The sequence below is a fragment of the Lagenorhynchus albirostris genome, chromosome 20 (assembly GCF_949774975.1).
Source record: "Lagenorhynchus albirostris chromosome 20, mLagAlb1.1, whole genome shotgun sequence".
Classification (NCBI taxonomy): domain Eukaryota; kingdom Metazoa; phylum Chordata; class Mammalia; order Artiodactyla; family Delphinidae; genus Lagenorhynchus; species Lagenorhynchus albirostris.
This window is the reverse complement of record NC_083114.1, coordinates 20,821,704-20,838,038: the sequence shown is the minus strand read 5'-3', so window position 1 is coordinate 20,838,038 and position 16,335 is coordinate 20,821,704. Positions and strand designations below refer to the sequence as shown.

The following is a 16,335-nucleotide window of genomic DNA, read 5'->3' as shown; positions in this document are numbered from 1 at the left end:
GTGCGAGCAGTGAGCCCGGGAGGGAAGGACTCGTTTGTGCGTGTTGAGCGCGGGAGAGCGGGACTCGGGTTTTTTTGGGGTGTGCGTGTGTGTGTGTGTGTGTGTGTGTGATGTTACCTTAAGACTCTTAGATTATACACTAATATGTGTGTGTGTGTGAGATGTTACCTTAAGACTCTAAGATTATACACTAATATGTATAAAATAAATAACTAATGAGAACCTGCTGTATAGCACAGGGAACTCTACTTAGTGCTCTGTGGAGACCTAAATGAAAAGGAAATGCAAAAAAGACGGGATGTATGTATACATATGGCCGATTCACTTCGCTTTACAGTAGAAACTAACACAACATTGTGAAACAACTATACCCCAAGTAAAAAATAAATTAAAATCCAAGAATTTCGTGAAGAAAAAAGACTCCAAGATTAAAGACTCAGGGGTGTGTGTGTGTGTGTGTGTGTGTGTGTGTGATGTTGCCTTAAAACTAAGATTAAAATACCCCCCTGCTACTCTTCTTAAATAATGCTTCTCTAGAGTACTTTGTAAATATATATTATCAAACAAATGTTTGTATTTATTGAGATAATTTTGACTTTCTATTAATGTTCCTATGACTTTTTTATTAATGGTTTTTCTTGTATTGTCTAATCTTGTATTCTGGGCTAAACCCAATTTGGGTCTGTGTGTGTGTGTGTGTGTGTGTGTTTGTGTGTGTGTTTAATAATAGCAATAATAATAAACTTTAAGTACAAAAAACAAATCTAAAAAACTCTTCTTTTGTTATCCCCAATTTTTGTTACTCCATTACCTCAAATTGACAACTGCTGGCATCTTGCCATAGTTACTTCAAGCTTTTAAAAAATTCAATAAGTAAAATATTGTAGATAAGTTTGAGGTTCTCTTTGCCTTCTATTTCCAGTTTCATTTTTCTCTCCTTTTCTCAGAAGCAACCAACATTCTGAGTTACTGTATATCTTTTACACTTTTTTTTTTTTTGCGGTACGTGAGCCTCTCACTGTTGTGGCCTCTCCCGTTGCGGAGGACAGGCTCCGGACGCGCAGGCTCAGCGGCCATGGCTCACGGGCCCAGCCGCTCTGCGGCATGTGGGATCTTCCCGGACCGGGGCACGAACCCGTGTCCCCTGCAGCGGCAGGCGGACTCTCAACCACTGCGCCACCAGGGAAGCCCTCTTTTACTCTGTTTTTAACACACATTGTTTTACACACACACACATACAGGAATAATATGTAATATTGTTGTGTGCATTTTTAGCTTATTTAAATTGTTTAATGTTATATGTATATTTCTGCAACTTGATTTTTTAACTCTACATTTTGTTTCTGATATCTGTGTCATTGTGTGTGTGTTTTCGTTTATTCTCTTCAAGTGGCTCACAATACTCCTTTCAGCAAATATTACCACGTTTCATTTCCTTATTTCATTATTGATGGACAGTTAGGCTATTTCCAAAATTTGGTGTTACAGACAGTGCTAAAATGACTGTTCTTGTCTCCTTGCACACATTGTTTACCTATTCATCTGTTGAAAAACATCTCGGTTGCTTCCAAATTTTGGTAATCATGAGCAAAGCTACTATAAACATTCATGTGCAGGTTTTTGTGGACATAGGTATTCAACTCTTTGGGGTAAATACCAAGGAACACTATTGCCAGATCATATGGTAACAATATGTTTAATTTTGTAAGAAGCAACTAAACTGTCTTCCAAAGTGGCTGTACCATTTTTCATTCCCACCAGCAAAGAATGAGAGTTCCTGTTGCTCCACATACTCATCAACTTTTGGTGTTGTAAGTGTTTTGGATTTTAGCCATTTTAATAGGTATGCTGTGGTAGCTCATCGTTGTTTTAATTTGCAATTCCCCAATGACATATGATGTGGACATCTTTTCACATACTCCTTTGCCATCTGTGTATCTTCTTTTTTTTTTTCTTTCTGGCCGTGAGTATGGCTTGCAGGATCTTAGTTCCCCAACCAAGGATCGAACCCAGGCCCATAGCAGTGAAAGCGAGGACTCCTAACCACTGGACGACCAGGGAACTCTCCCATCTGTATATCTTCTTGGTGAGGTGTCTGTTCAGATATTTTACCCATTTAAAAAATTGGGTTGTTTGTTTTATTGATGAGTTTTAAGAGTTCTTTGTATGTTTTGGATACCAATCCTTTATTAGATATATGTTTTAAAGAAATTTTCTCCCAGCCTGTGGCTTACCTTATCATTTTCTTCAGTGTCTTTTGCAGAGCAGAAGTTTATAATTTTAATGAAGTCCAACGTATCAGTTCTTTTCATGAATCATGCTTTTGGAGTTGTATCTAAAAAGTCACTAACTACCAAACCTAAGGTCACCTAGATTGCCTCCTATGTCATCTTCTAGAAGTTTTATGGGTTTGCATTTTACATTTGGGTCTATTATCCATTTGAGTTAATTTTTGTGAAAGGTATAGGTCTGTATCTAGACTCATAGTTCTGCATGTAGATGTCCATTGTTTTCTGCACCATTTGTTGACAGGACTCTCCTTTATCCATTGAATTGCCTTTTCCCCTTTGTCAAAGATCAGTTGAATATATTTGTATGAGGCTATTTCTGGGCTGTCTTATCTGTTCCACTGATCTATTTCATCAACATCACACTGTCTTTATCACTACAACGTTATAGTTAGTCTTGAAGTTGGTTTGGTCAGTCTTCTGACTTTGTTCTTTCAATATTGTGTTGGCTATTCTGGGTCTTTTGCCTTTCCATGTAAACCTTAGAATCAGTTTGTTGATATTCACAAAATAATTGCTGGGATTTTGATTTGAATTGCACTGAGTCTATAGATCAAATTGGGAAGCACTGATTTCTTGACAATATTGAATCTTCTTATCCATGCACATGGGACTATCTCTTCATTTCTTTAGCTCTCCTTTGATTTCCTTCAACAGAGTTTTGTCATTTTCCTCCTTAGAACTTGTATATGTCTTATTAGATTTATACGTAAGTATGTCATTTCTTTTTTTTGTTGTTGTTCTAAAGTAAGTGACATTATGTTTTAAATTTCAAATTCCAGTTGTTCATTGCTGGTATATAAAAAAGACACTGATGAAAGAAATTAAAGATGATACAAATAGATGGAGAGATATACGATGTTCTTGGATTGGAAGAATCAACATTGTGAAAATGACTCTACTACCCAAAGCAATCTATAGATTCAATGCAATCCCTATCAAACTACCACTGGCATTTTTCACAGAACTAGAACAAAAAATTTCACAATTTGTATGGAAACACAAAAGACCCCGAATAGCCAAAGCAATCTTGAGAACGAAAGAAGGAACTGGAGGAATCAGGCTCCCAGACTTCAGACTATACTACAAAGCTACAGTTATCAAGACGGTATGGTACTGGCACAAAAACAGAAAGATAGATCAATGGAACAGGATAGAAAGCCCAGAGATAAACCCACGCACATATGGTCACCTTATCTTTGACAAAGGAGGCAGAAATGTACAGTGGAGAAAGGACAGCCTATTCAATAAGTGGTGCTGGGAAAACTGGACAGCTACATGTAAAAGTATGAGATTAGATCACTCCCTAACACCATACACAAAAATAAGCTCAAAATGGATTAAAGACCTAAATGTAAGGCCAGAAACTATCAAACTCTTAGAGGAAAACATAGACAGAACACTCTATGACATAAATCACAGCAAGGTCCTTTTTGACCCACCTCCTAGAGAAATGGAAATAAAAACAAAAGTAAACAAATGGGACCTAATGAAACTTAAAAGCTTTTGCACAGCAAAGGAAACCATAAAGAAGACCAAAAGACAACCCTCAGAATGGGAGAAAATATTTGCAAATGAAGCAACGGACAAAGGATTAATCTCCAAAATTTATAAGCAGCTCATGCAGCTCAATAACAAAAAAACAAACAACCCAATCCAAAAATGGGCAGAAGACCTAAATAGACATTTCTCCAAAGAAGATATACAGAGTGCCAACAAACACATGAAAGAATGCTCAACATCACTAATCATTAGAGAAATGCAAATCAAAACTACAATGAGATATCATCTCACACCAGTCAGAATGGCCATCATCAAAAAATCTAGAAACAATAAATGCTGGAGAGGGTGTGGAGAAAAGGGAACCCTCTTACACTGTTGGTGGGAATGTAAATTGATACAGCCACTGTGGAGAACAGTATGGAGGTTCCTTAAAAAGCTACAAATAGAACTACCATATGACCCAGCAATCCCACTACTGGGCATATACCCTGAGAAAACCATAATTCAAAAAGAGTCATGTACCAAAATGTTCATTGCAGCTCTATTTACAATAGCCCAGAGATGGAAACAACCTAAGTGTCCATCATCGGATGAATGGATAAAGAAGATGTGGCACATATATACAATGGAATATTACTCAGCCATAAAAAGAAACGAAATTGAGCTATTTGTAATGAGGTGGATAGACCTAGAGTCTGTCATACATAGTGAAGTAAGTCAGAAAGAGAGAGACAAATACAGTATGCTAACACATATATATGGAATTTAAAAAAAAATGTCATGAAAAACCTAGGGGTGAAACAGGAATAAAGACACAGACTTACTAGAGAATGGACTTGAGGCTATGGGGAGGGGGAAGGGTAAACGGTGACAAAGCGATAAAGAGGCATGGACATATATACACTACCAAAAGTAAGGTAGTTAGCTAGTGGGAAGCAGCCGCATAGCACAGGGAGATCAGCTCGGTGCTTTGTGACCGCCTGGAGGGGTGGGATAGGGAGGGTGGGAGGGAGGGAGACGCAAGCGGGAAGAGATATGGGAATATATGTATATATATAACTGATTCATTTTGTTGTGAAGTTGAAACTAACATACCATTGTAAAGCAATTATACTCCAATAAAGATGTTAAAAAAAAAAAAAGCAATTGACTTTCGTATACTAATCATGTATTCTGCAACCTTGCTATAATTGCTAATTAGTTCCAAGGGTTTTTTTTTTTGGTTTTTTGTGGGGGTTTTTTTTGTTGATTCTTTGGAATTGTCTACAGAGATAATCATGTCATCTGTGAATGCAGACAGCTGTACTTTTCCCTTCCCAATCTGTAAACCTCTTATTTCCTTTTCTTGTCTTAATGCATTAACTAGGACTTCCAGTACTATGTTGAATAAGAGTGGTGAGAGGGGATATGCTTGCCTTGTTCCTGATCTTAGTGGGAAAGTATCTAGTTTCTCACCATTAAGTGTGATGTTAGCTATAGATCTTTTAAATAAATGTTCTTTATCAAGTTGAGGAAGTTTCCCTCTATTCCTAGTTTGCTGAATTTTAGAGTTCTTTATATATTCTAGATTTCGGATATTTGTCAGGTATGTGATTTGCAAATATATTCTCCCAGTCTGTAGCTTGTCTTTTCATTTCCTTAATAGGAGGTTTCGCATGGCAAAAGTTTTAAATTTTTGACGAAGTCCAATTTAATGATTGTTTTTCTTTTACAGATTGTGCTTTGGGTATCCTCTAAGAGCTGTTTATCAAGCCCTAGGTCCTGAAGAGTTTCCCCTATCTAACCCTTTTGTTTGTGCAGAGTTCTTTTTAAATAATAAAAATGCTAGGACCTTGGGATTAACATACACACACTACTATATATAAAATAGATAATCAACCAGGACCTACTGTATAGCACAGGGAACTCTGCTCAGTATTCTGTAATAAACTATATGGGAAAAGAATCTGAAAAAGAGTGAATATATGTATATGTATAACTGAATCACTTTGCTGTACACCTGAAACTAACACAACATTGTAAATCAACTATACTCCAATAAAATTTAAAATAAATAAATAAATAATAAAGATGCTAGTGGCTTGTCTAAAAAACAAAAACCAAATAAGCAAAAAGCAAAACAAACAAAAACAAAACTCTCCATCTTGTTAATTAATCAAATAATTCCTTTTTAATTTTCCAACTTCCGTCTGCCCTTCCATCTATTATTCCTTTTCTTTTGTGTTCCTTTGCAATCTGGTTCTTTTTCTAAGTTCTTTCAATGTTGATGAGAGTCACTCTGTTTAAATTTTTCTCTCTTACCAATATAGGGATTAGGGCTATGGGTTTTTCTCCACATATCGTTTAAGCCATATCATGGTAATCTGATGGACCCTAAACCATACATCTCCAGCAGTCAGATTCTTTGTGTCTCTCACAGCAGTTTGTGTGCCCACAGTGAGTGCTCATTGAATGTTTCCTGTGCTAAAAAGTTAATAAATGAAATGTTTCGATGGCATGCTTCAGTATATAATCAAGCAAGAGAGAAAAATGACTGTAGGTTGCAACACATCCCTAAGAGTTTTAAGAGCCCTCTCCTCACTATGGTACTGTTGAGTTTTACTGATTTGCTCAATCACTCCCAAATACAAGTGTTTTTTTGACATCAAAAATCTTAGAATCCACTGATCCTTCTTTTTCCCCATTTCTCAGATCCACCTTCTGCCCGGGCCATCTTTGTTTTCCACCCTATCCACCTAAGAATGCATAATCCAAAAGTTCAACCACTTTCTTACTAATAATCTAAATTCATATGCCCTACTCGCCTTTAAAAATTTTTTGGAGGCAAAAGTTTTCTTTTTTATGTCATGAATAATTTCAAACTTACAGAAAAATACAGAGAGCAATATAATGAACACCAATATGTCCACCACCCAGTTAATAGATGAAGTCAATTTTAAAACTTATTATGGAAACTTTTCAAATATGCACAAAAATAGAGAGGAGAGAATAGGAGAGTGAATCTCCACTTATCAATCACCCACCTTCAATAATCATTGATCTTTTGCCAATAAGTGGTACCACTAACCACCCAGTTGCCCAAGCCAAAACCCACTTACTAAATTTTAATCCTTTCTCCTGATCTCTATCTGTTCAATACAGAGCCATGTTAATTTTATTTTCTAAATGTCTCTCAGATATACTCACATCTCTTCATTCCCATGGCCCCAACTGTGGCCCAGGCTACCATCATCTCTCACCCGGATTACTGCAAAACCCTCCCTACTGGTTTGCTCCTCTCTAATTAGTTCTCCACCTGTAATTAATAATGTGCCCCCCCTTAATTATTTATCATGCAAAAAAATTAACTTTTTGGGTGTGCAGCTCTATGAGTTTTAACACATGAATAGATTCATATAATTACAACCACAATCAGGAAACAGAACAGTTTCATCACCTCAACAAATTCCTTTGTGTTATCCCTTTGTAGTCACACCCTTCCCTCCCCATAACCCTTGGCAACCATGGATCTGTTCTTCTACATTAATGTGTCTTTTAAAATGTCTAGGGACTTCCCTGGTGGTCCAGTGGTAGAGAATTCACCTTCCAATGCAGGTGACGTGGGTTCGATCCCTGGTCAGGGAACTAAGATCCCACATGCCGCTGGGCAACTAAGCCCGCGCACCGTTACTGAGCTCGCGTGCCTCAGTGAGAGAGCCCACGTGCCAAAAACTACAGAGACCACACACTCTGGACCATGCACGCCATGACCAGAGAGAGAAAACCTGCATGCCACAACTAGAGAGAAGCCCGTGTGCCACAACAAAGAGCCCATGCCACAGCAAAAGGTCCTGCATGCCACAACTAAAGATCCAATGCAGCCAAATAAATAAATAAATAAAATAATAAAATGTCTATGTGTTCATGTCACTCCCTTCCTTAAAATCCTTCTTTGGCTTTCCACTGTTGTAAGCAGCAGCCCTTTTCTAACTTTCAGGTCTCCTCTTTCACCACTTCCCATCTCACATCCTCTGTCACTCTTTTTTTTTTAGCTCAGTGTAAACTTTTTTAAAAAATTTATTTTATTGGGGCTTCCCTGGTGGCGCGGTGGTTGGGAGTCCGCCTGCCGATGCAGGGGACGCGGGTTCGTGCCCCGGTCCGGGAAGATCCCACATGCCGCGGAGCGGCTGGGCCCGTGAGCCATGGCCGCTGAGCCTGCGCGTCCGGAGCCTGTGCTCCGCAACGGGAGAGGCCACAACAGTGAGAGGCCCGCGTACATCAAAAAAAAAAAAAAATTTATTGAAGTATAGTTGATTTACAATGTTGTGTTAATTTCTACTGTACAGCAAAGTGATTCAGTTATACATATATATATTCTTTTTCATGTTCTTTTCCATTACAGTTTAGCATAGGATATTGAATATAGTTCCCTGTGCTATACAGTAGGACCTTGTTGTTTATCCATTCTGTATGTAATAGTTTGCATCTACTAATCCCAAACTCCCAGTCCATTCCTTCCCGCCCCTCCCCGGCAACCACAGTTCTGTTCTCTATGTCTGTGAGTTGGTTTCTGTTTTGTAGGTAGGTTCATTTGTGTCATATTTTAGATTCCACATATAAGTGATATCATACGGTATTTGTCCTTCTCTGTCTGACTTCCTTCACTTAGTATGATAATCTCTAGGTCCACCCATGTTGCTGCAAATGGCATTATTTCATTCTGTTTTATGGCTGAGTAGTATTGCATTGAATATATGTACCACATCTTCTTTACCCATTCAACTGTCGATGGACATTTAGGTTGTTTCCATACCTCGGCTATTGTAAATAGTGCTGCAATGAAAATTGGGGTGCACGTATATTTTCAAATTATAGTTTTTTCCCGATATATGCCCAGGAGTGGGATTGCAGGATCACATGGCAACTCTATTTTTAGTTTTTTGAAGAACCTCCATACTGTTCTCCAAAGTGGCTGCACCAATTCACATTCCCACCAACAGTGTATGTCCTCTGTCACTCTTAAGTTCTGGCCAGACTGAACTTCTCTCTACCATTCCAATACACTAATCCCTTTGATGATTTCACGCCTTCCTACATACTTTTCACTCTGACTGTAATGCAATAACTCCTCCTAACCTCAGATTCCTTCACATGGCTAATTCAGATCTTAGTTTAAATGCCCTTTCCTCCAGGAATGCTTCCCTGTTCATATTAGGTTGATTGTTGCTGTTTGGTGCTTCCTTTCAGGGTATGTATCACACATTACTGCAATTACTCTATTCAATGTTCCTGTCCAGACTGTAAGCTCTGAGAGTCAGGGCTATGCTTATTTTTTATTTACCACTTAATTTCCAGCCCCCAGCACTTAGCAAGAACTCAATAAATATTTTTTAATAAATTAATAAATGCACTTTTGTATACTATGCAATCTACTTCTTCATCAACATGATATGTATTTTAATGGTTTCAATTGCAGAATGAACATGGAGGAACATAATTCATCTTTGGTGGTAGAATCATCTTACCCAGACTTGGTCATCAATGTAGGAAAAGTAACTCTTGGTGAAAGAAACAGAAAGAAGCTGCAGAAAATTCAGAGAGAACAAGAGAAGGCAAAAGTCATAACAGCTGCATGTGCTTTATTAAACTCAGGAGGAGGAGTGATTCAGCTGGAAATGACAAACAACGATGAGCATCCTGTGGAGATGGGACAGGATTTAGAAGAGTCTTTGAGAACACTTATTCTGTCTTCAAATTTGCAGGATTTCTTCAAGACTAAGCAACAAGGGAAGTGTTACTACATTTTTGTTAAGTCTTGGAGCAGTGACACTTTCCCTGAAGACAGTTCCTTTAAGCCCCGCATTTGCAGCCTGAATTCTTCGTTATACTGTAGATCCGGCACTTCTGTGCATCTCATGGATTCAAGAGAGGCATTCAGTTTCCTGAAAACCAAGAAAATAAATGCAGAAGTCTTGGGGAAAGAACCTTTTGGTAAAGTTGTCAAGGTTATAAATCAAGACCTCCATAACTCGGATCCTACTTACCTAGTTTTCCAAAAAGACCAGCTTGAATATGGTGAAATCGTGCCTTTTCCCGAGTCTGAATTCATAGAGTTTAAGCAGTTCTCTACAAAACGCATTCAAGAATATGTGAAAAACATAATTCCAGTGTACATCTCTGCATTTGCAAACACTGAAGGAGGCTATCTTTGTATTGGAGTCGATGATAGGAGTAAGAAAGTTCTGGGATGTGCTAAAGAAAAGGTTGACCGTGATTCTTTGAAAAATAAAATAGAAAAGACAATATACAAATTACCTTGTGTCCATTTTTGCCAGTCTCAACGCCAGATAGATTTCACAGTCAAAATCTTGGATGTGTTAGCTGGGGGAGAGCTATATGGCTATGCTTGTGTGATCGGAGTGAAGCCATTCTGTGGTGCACTTTTCTCAGAAACTCCCTGTTCCTGGATGGTGAAGGACAAGCATATTTGCAAACTGACAACTCAGGAATGGGTAAGCATGGTGATGGACACAGATCCAGGTAAGATGGAGAAAACTCCCTCCCTGTCCTTTCTACCTCTTTGGAACCTGTATATAAACAGGTTTCCCTCTGTTTCCTATGACTTTGAACTTCCCCCACACACTAAATTCTGTGTTTTTTGAATCTTCAAGTATCCTACTTTCCATACATGAGAAAATTTTGTTGGGTGACGAGAAGCCCAAATAAAGTATCTTATAAAAGGCAATTTCCTACATCAGATGAAAAGAAAATTGTCTGGGGATGATTGCCTTGCAGTGGTGTATTGGAACTGGCTCTTACTGGCTCGAGAGCCATTTGTTAACTTTTCAGGAATGTTTTGAGCCAGTTGTTAAACAGTCATTACTAAAAATTAAGTTTTATAAACTTACAGTTCAATAAATTGTATTTAAAACAAATTTAATAAATACAAAACCTAATGATTTACTACATTTTAAGATTATCTATATGCGTGAGGTTATTTACATCTACTGTATCTATATGATGGAAATACTATAAAATGGTGTATTACGGTGCATGTCTTCCCAACTCTGCATTTAGTGACATCATATTGGTAGCTTAAAATTGTCCATGGTGGGAATATTTACACCACAAATATATGCATAGATAGGTGTACTAAAAGAATGTGCTATGTACCATAAAAGAAATTCAAACAAAACGATATCCAGAAACAGAGGGTGAAGACATATTGAATGGGAAACACATTCAAACTTCCGAATAACATCTCTTTTATGATGGATTTGGCAACTTTCATATGCAATGAAGGCACTTGTCCATACAGGGTGAATGGGGTGTTATCTTGCCATTATGTCTCAAGTCATACCTAGACAGTCTATAATACACCCACTCATAAGGTCTTTTTCAGTGGTGAAGAGATGAACTAACATGTCAGAATAACATGAATTTCCCTTCTTTGTTAAGATTTTACATGGTTGTGCAAAGACTTTGAATCTCAGCTGAGTCTGTCTAGCGGGCCTCCTCTTAGCAGACCAGTGTACTCCAAGAAAGGCCTGGAACATAAGAAGGATCTCCAGCAACTCTTATTTCCAGGTAGTAACTATGGTTTGCCTACTTGACACCAGCCAGTTTCTATGTTAGGATAAGGGGAGATAAACTGTTATGTTTTATATCAAGGTGGAGCACAAAACAAATAAAATGAAGATCAATTACAACATCCATGAACATGTTTTGGGTTTAGGAGAAACAGTCGTGTAAAAGCGCGAAATCACGTTTCAGAACCAAGGACAGTGCCTGTCCTCTGCTCTCATCCTTTGCTCCCACCATGATATGCTTTAGCTATGAGTCCATTGTTGTCCTCTTTCTACACTTCTGGAGAGGAAGAACCACTTGATCAACTCTATGAAGTAAATCAATGGCTTATCTGGCACTAGAATCTGATGCATAAACGTCCTATATATGTGTAAATATCTATTGAGGACCATTAAGTTAATAAATAATGACTGCTCAATTTAAGATTTTATTTTTCACCTTACCTAATTGAGGTCTTTGCATTCGCTTGCATATCAAATTTATATTTTAAAAACTGTCCACAATAAACAGTATTAGATCCAAGAGTAAACATAAACATTGGTAATTACTCTCTAAACTCAGTAAACTCTGTTTTAGTAGAGCTTATTATCATGGAATAAATTATATCTAAAAACAAAATACTGGGCTTTATCCTCATAGAGTGATAACCTATTATTATGGTATAAAAAAATCAATTTTCCAGGAATTGTACCAAACATTTGAGGAATAAACACTTCCAACACTATTTAAACTTTTCCAGAGCCATAGAAAAAGAATGAAAATTCCCAGGTTATTTTTAAAATGGGAGTAACAGTATTTGCAATACTTGACAGAGATAGCATAAAAAAGAAAAATTCAGACTAATCTTACTTGTGAATGAAGACGCAAAGACAGAACTCCAAGAACGAAAGGATGGATAAACATTAAGAGAGTTATTACTATAATCCATCATTTCTATACATTTATGCAGAAAAAATTTTATGATTGTCTTCTAATATACTGAAATGGTTTTGAAAAACATTAATATACATTTTGATTTTTAAAAGATTCCATAAAATATGAACCCATAGGGCTTCCCTGGTGGCGCAGCGGTTGAGAGTCCGCCTGCCGATTCAGGGAACATGGGTTCGTGCCCTGGTCCGGGAGGATCCCACATGCCGCGGAGCGGCTGGGCCCGTGAGCCATGGCCGCTGAGCCTGTGCGTCCGGAGCCTGTGCTCCGCAATGGGAAAGGCCACAACAGTGAGAGGCTCGCGTACCGCAAAAAAAAAAACAAAAAAAAAAAACCAACCCATAGATACTTTTCTTTAAAGATTTTTAAATTACTTTTTTAACATTTTTTTATTCAAAGTCACAAAAATTATAATCATCCTCATCAGTTCACTCAGTCCCATGTAATTAATTTTTTTAACTTGATCTTTTGTTAGCACTTTTATGAATTCATCAGTTTTCCATTAGAGTTCTGAAAATGCTTATTCATTCAGTTCAGCAGTATAGTCAATTACCAGAGACCTGTACTTGTCAGAGTCTTATCTATGAATTCCTTGAAGATGAAAACCTTTTATAGTAACATTTTTGCAAAAGCATCAGAGTACACCCAGAACTGTCTGTAAATGACAAAAGACTTAAAAATGACCACAGCTAATTATTTGATGAAAGTTCATAATAATGCAATTGACAAGGAAATTTAGTTATTTCTGAGATATATATTTTAAAGTAATAACTAGAATTATGCCTTATAACATTATAATAGAACATATAAGATTTTTAGGAATTTCATGTAATGTCTGAAACATTTATATTAACATATTTCTCTTGTAGACTCTTGTGATAGATGCATTATTACATAGATCTGTAAGTGAGTGATGCTTAAGGAGAGTTATCTCAGAGACTAATCTTAGGATCTCCCAGTGGAGGGCTGCACAGAGGTCCCTCCTAGTAAAGTTTTCATAGCTCCATCTTCTCCACAGATATTTAATGAGCACCTTCTTCCTGGGAGGGCTGATCCTACCTCCATCAATGGGGACTGTTAAGGGACACTTTGAGATTCAGGTGCTTTAAGAGTAGGAAGGGAAAGAGAACTAACATTTCTCAAGCAGCTACAATGAGCAGATACCTTTATGCTATTTCATTTATTCCTCACCATAAGAGATGTGCTATTTTTGTACATGTGGATTTTTGTTTGTTTTACAGATGAGGGAACAGAGTCTTAGAGAGGCTAAGGAATTTTCCAAGGTCATAAACGTAATAAGCACATAGGCTTAGATGAAGTGTGTCAGACTTTTCAAGGCTTCTTTTCCTTCACTGTAATATAATAATATTGGCAAAAGAATGTATACAAAAATAAGTAACATCATAATTAATAAAATTAATTATAATTAAGTGTAAGTATAGTAATTTTGATTAATTACAATTAATCATTAAAATAAATGTGATTTTTGCCACTAAATTTATAATTCTTTCCATATCTAGTGCTACCAGGACGTCTGCAATGTACTCCCAAATCCCTCTGGAAGGAGCTGTGTTCACAGAATGAAGGTTTGGAGGAATTAATAAATATGCAAATATATCCATTCTCCCAGGGAATTTTAATCCTTTCTAGAAGCTGGGCTGTGGACCTGAACTTGAAAGAGAAGCAAGCAGTCATCTGTGACGCTCTGCTGATAGCATGGAACAGTCCCCCCATTCTCTACACCATTCTCAGGGAGCAGGATGCCGATGAGCAGTCCTATTGCACCAGCACCGCCTTCACTCTGAAGCAGAAGCTGGTGAACTTGGGGGGCTACTCTGGAAATGTGTGTGTCATTACCAAGGTCCTCCACCTGAGTCCTGAGAGCAATGCGGAGTCCTCAGAGGGTGCAGCATCCCTGATTGATTACCCCAGGTCCTATTACATTGCAAACACTCAGCAAATGGAAGCTTTGTTGCAGTCCCTTGTGATTGTCTTGCTTGGCTTCAGATCTTTCTTGAGTGACCAGCTTGGCTGTGAGGTTTTAAATCTGCTCACAGCCAAGCAGTATGAGATCTTCTCAAAAAACCTCCGCAAGAACAAAGAGTTGTTTATCCATGGCTTACCTGGCTCAGGGAAGACAATCATGGCCATGAAGATCATGGAGAAGATCAGGAATATGTTTCACTGTGAGGCAAATGAAATTCTCTACATTTGTGAGAACGAGCCTCTGAGGAAATTTATCAGGTAAGCAGTTGGATCTTCTTTTTTTTTTTTTGGCCGCGCCCCATGGCTTATGGGGATTGAACCCAGGGCCACGGCAGAGAAAGCACCCAGTCCTAACCACTGGGCGGCCAGGGAAGTCCCAAGCAGTTAGATCTTATTGTCAGCAAATGAGGTTCAGTCTAAATTCCCTCCAAATCACCTTGTTCCTTTTTAAAATTATTATTATTTTCAATTTTTTTCCAATTAATTTATTTTTGGCTGCACTGGGTCTTCATTGCTGCACACAGGCTTTCTCTAGTTGCGGCCAGTGGGGGCTACTCTTCGTTGAGGTGCTCGGGCTTCTCCTTGCTGTGGCTTCTCTTGTTGCGGCGCTCAGCCTCTAGGGTGCCCAGGCTTCAGTAGTTGCAGCGCGCGGCTTAGTAGTTGTGGCGCACGGGCTTAGTTGCTCTGTGGTATGTGGGATCTTCCTGGACCAGGGATCGAACCCATGTCCCCTGTATTGGCAGGTGGATTCTTAACCACTGCGCCACCAGGGAAGTCTGTGAATCACCTTGTTCCTTGAGAGTAAGATGGTAAAATGATCTGTGACAACAGTATCGTGTTCATAGGAGTATGATAGAGTAATTTTCCTCCTTTATCGACTCAGAGAAAACCTGAATGTGTCTTTTTAATTTTTACAGTGACAAAAAAATCTGCCAGGCAGTGACCCGGAAAAGCTTCATGAAAAATGACTTTAAAAAGATTCAACACATCATCATCGATGAAGCTCAGAATTTCCGCAGTGAAGATGGGGACTGGTATGGCAAAGCGAAAACAATCACTCAGAGAGACAAGGATTGCCCAGGAATTCTCTGGATCTTTCTAGACTACTTTCAGACCAACCACGTGGAGTGCAGCGGCCTCCCTGCTCTCTCAGCCCAGTTTCCAAGGGAAGAGCTCACCAGAGTGGTCCGCAACGCATATCAAATAGCCGAATACTTACAACGTGTATTGCAGGAGGTCAGAAAAAATCCTCCACCTAACATCCCCCTTGGGTCCCTGCAGATGCTTCTTGAAGCTGAATGGGCTCAGGTTGTTGAGGGAACCTTAAATATTGAGGAAAACTTGCCTCTGAATAAAATAGCGACATATGTGGCAGACACTTGCAAGCTTCTCTTTGAAAGGGGCTATTCTCCCAAGGACATTGCTGTGCTTGTTAGCACCGCAAGAGATGTGGAGCGTTACAAGACGGAGCTCTTGAGAGCAATGAGGAAGATAAAGGTAGTGCACTTCACCAATGCGAGTAACATGTCAGGTGATTATATTGTGTTGGACAGTGTCCGAAGATTCTCTGGCCTGGAAAGGAACATCGTGTTTGGGATCCATCCAAAGACAGTTGAGCCAGCTATCTTATACAACATTCTTGTCTGTCTGGCATCCAGAGCAAATCAACAGCTACATATTCTGTGGCACCGTGACGTTTAGGAAGAATTCCAAACCAAAACAAGTTTAAGCGATTACTATGTAAATGTCCATAGGTGACAATCCGCTTGGTATTGGGAGAAACTTCTCTTTTCTGTTCATAGGTCAGCTAGAGATTTGGGCAGAGCTGACACACAGAATTTGGAACTTTCCCTCTCTGGCTCTCTCCTTTCAGGGATTCCTCCCCTACCTCCTTTCAGCAGCTATTATTGTCCCAAACTCTGTCCCCAGTTCTTCCACCCAGAATAATAGTGGTTTTCTGAAGGAGATTTAACCACCCTGCACAGCACAGACTATGACCCACCCTGCGGTTAAAAACCATAAAAACAATATACTCGTCCTGTGGCCATTCTTTCTTCTAAGT

The 16,335-nt window shown here is 38.6% G+C and overlaps 1 protein-coding gene across 1 annotated transcript; it reads left to right on the top strand.

Moving 5' to 3' along the window:
- Positions 1 to 9,247: 9,247 nt before the first annotated feature.
- Positions 9,248 to 16,076, top strand: SLFN11 (schlafen family member 11). Its single transcript, XM_060133800.1, has 4 exons — positions 9,248 to 10,310; positions 11,229 to 11,357; positions 13,808 to 14,531; positions 15,191 to 16,076. Exons 1-4 carry the CDS (start codon positions 9,248 to 9,250, stop codon positions 15,972 to 15,974), a joined length of 2,700 nt encoding a protein of 899 aa, XP_059989783.1. The 3' UTR covers positions 15,975 to 16,076.
- Positions 16,077 to 16,335: the final 259 nt, after the last annotated feature.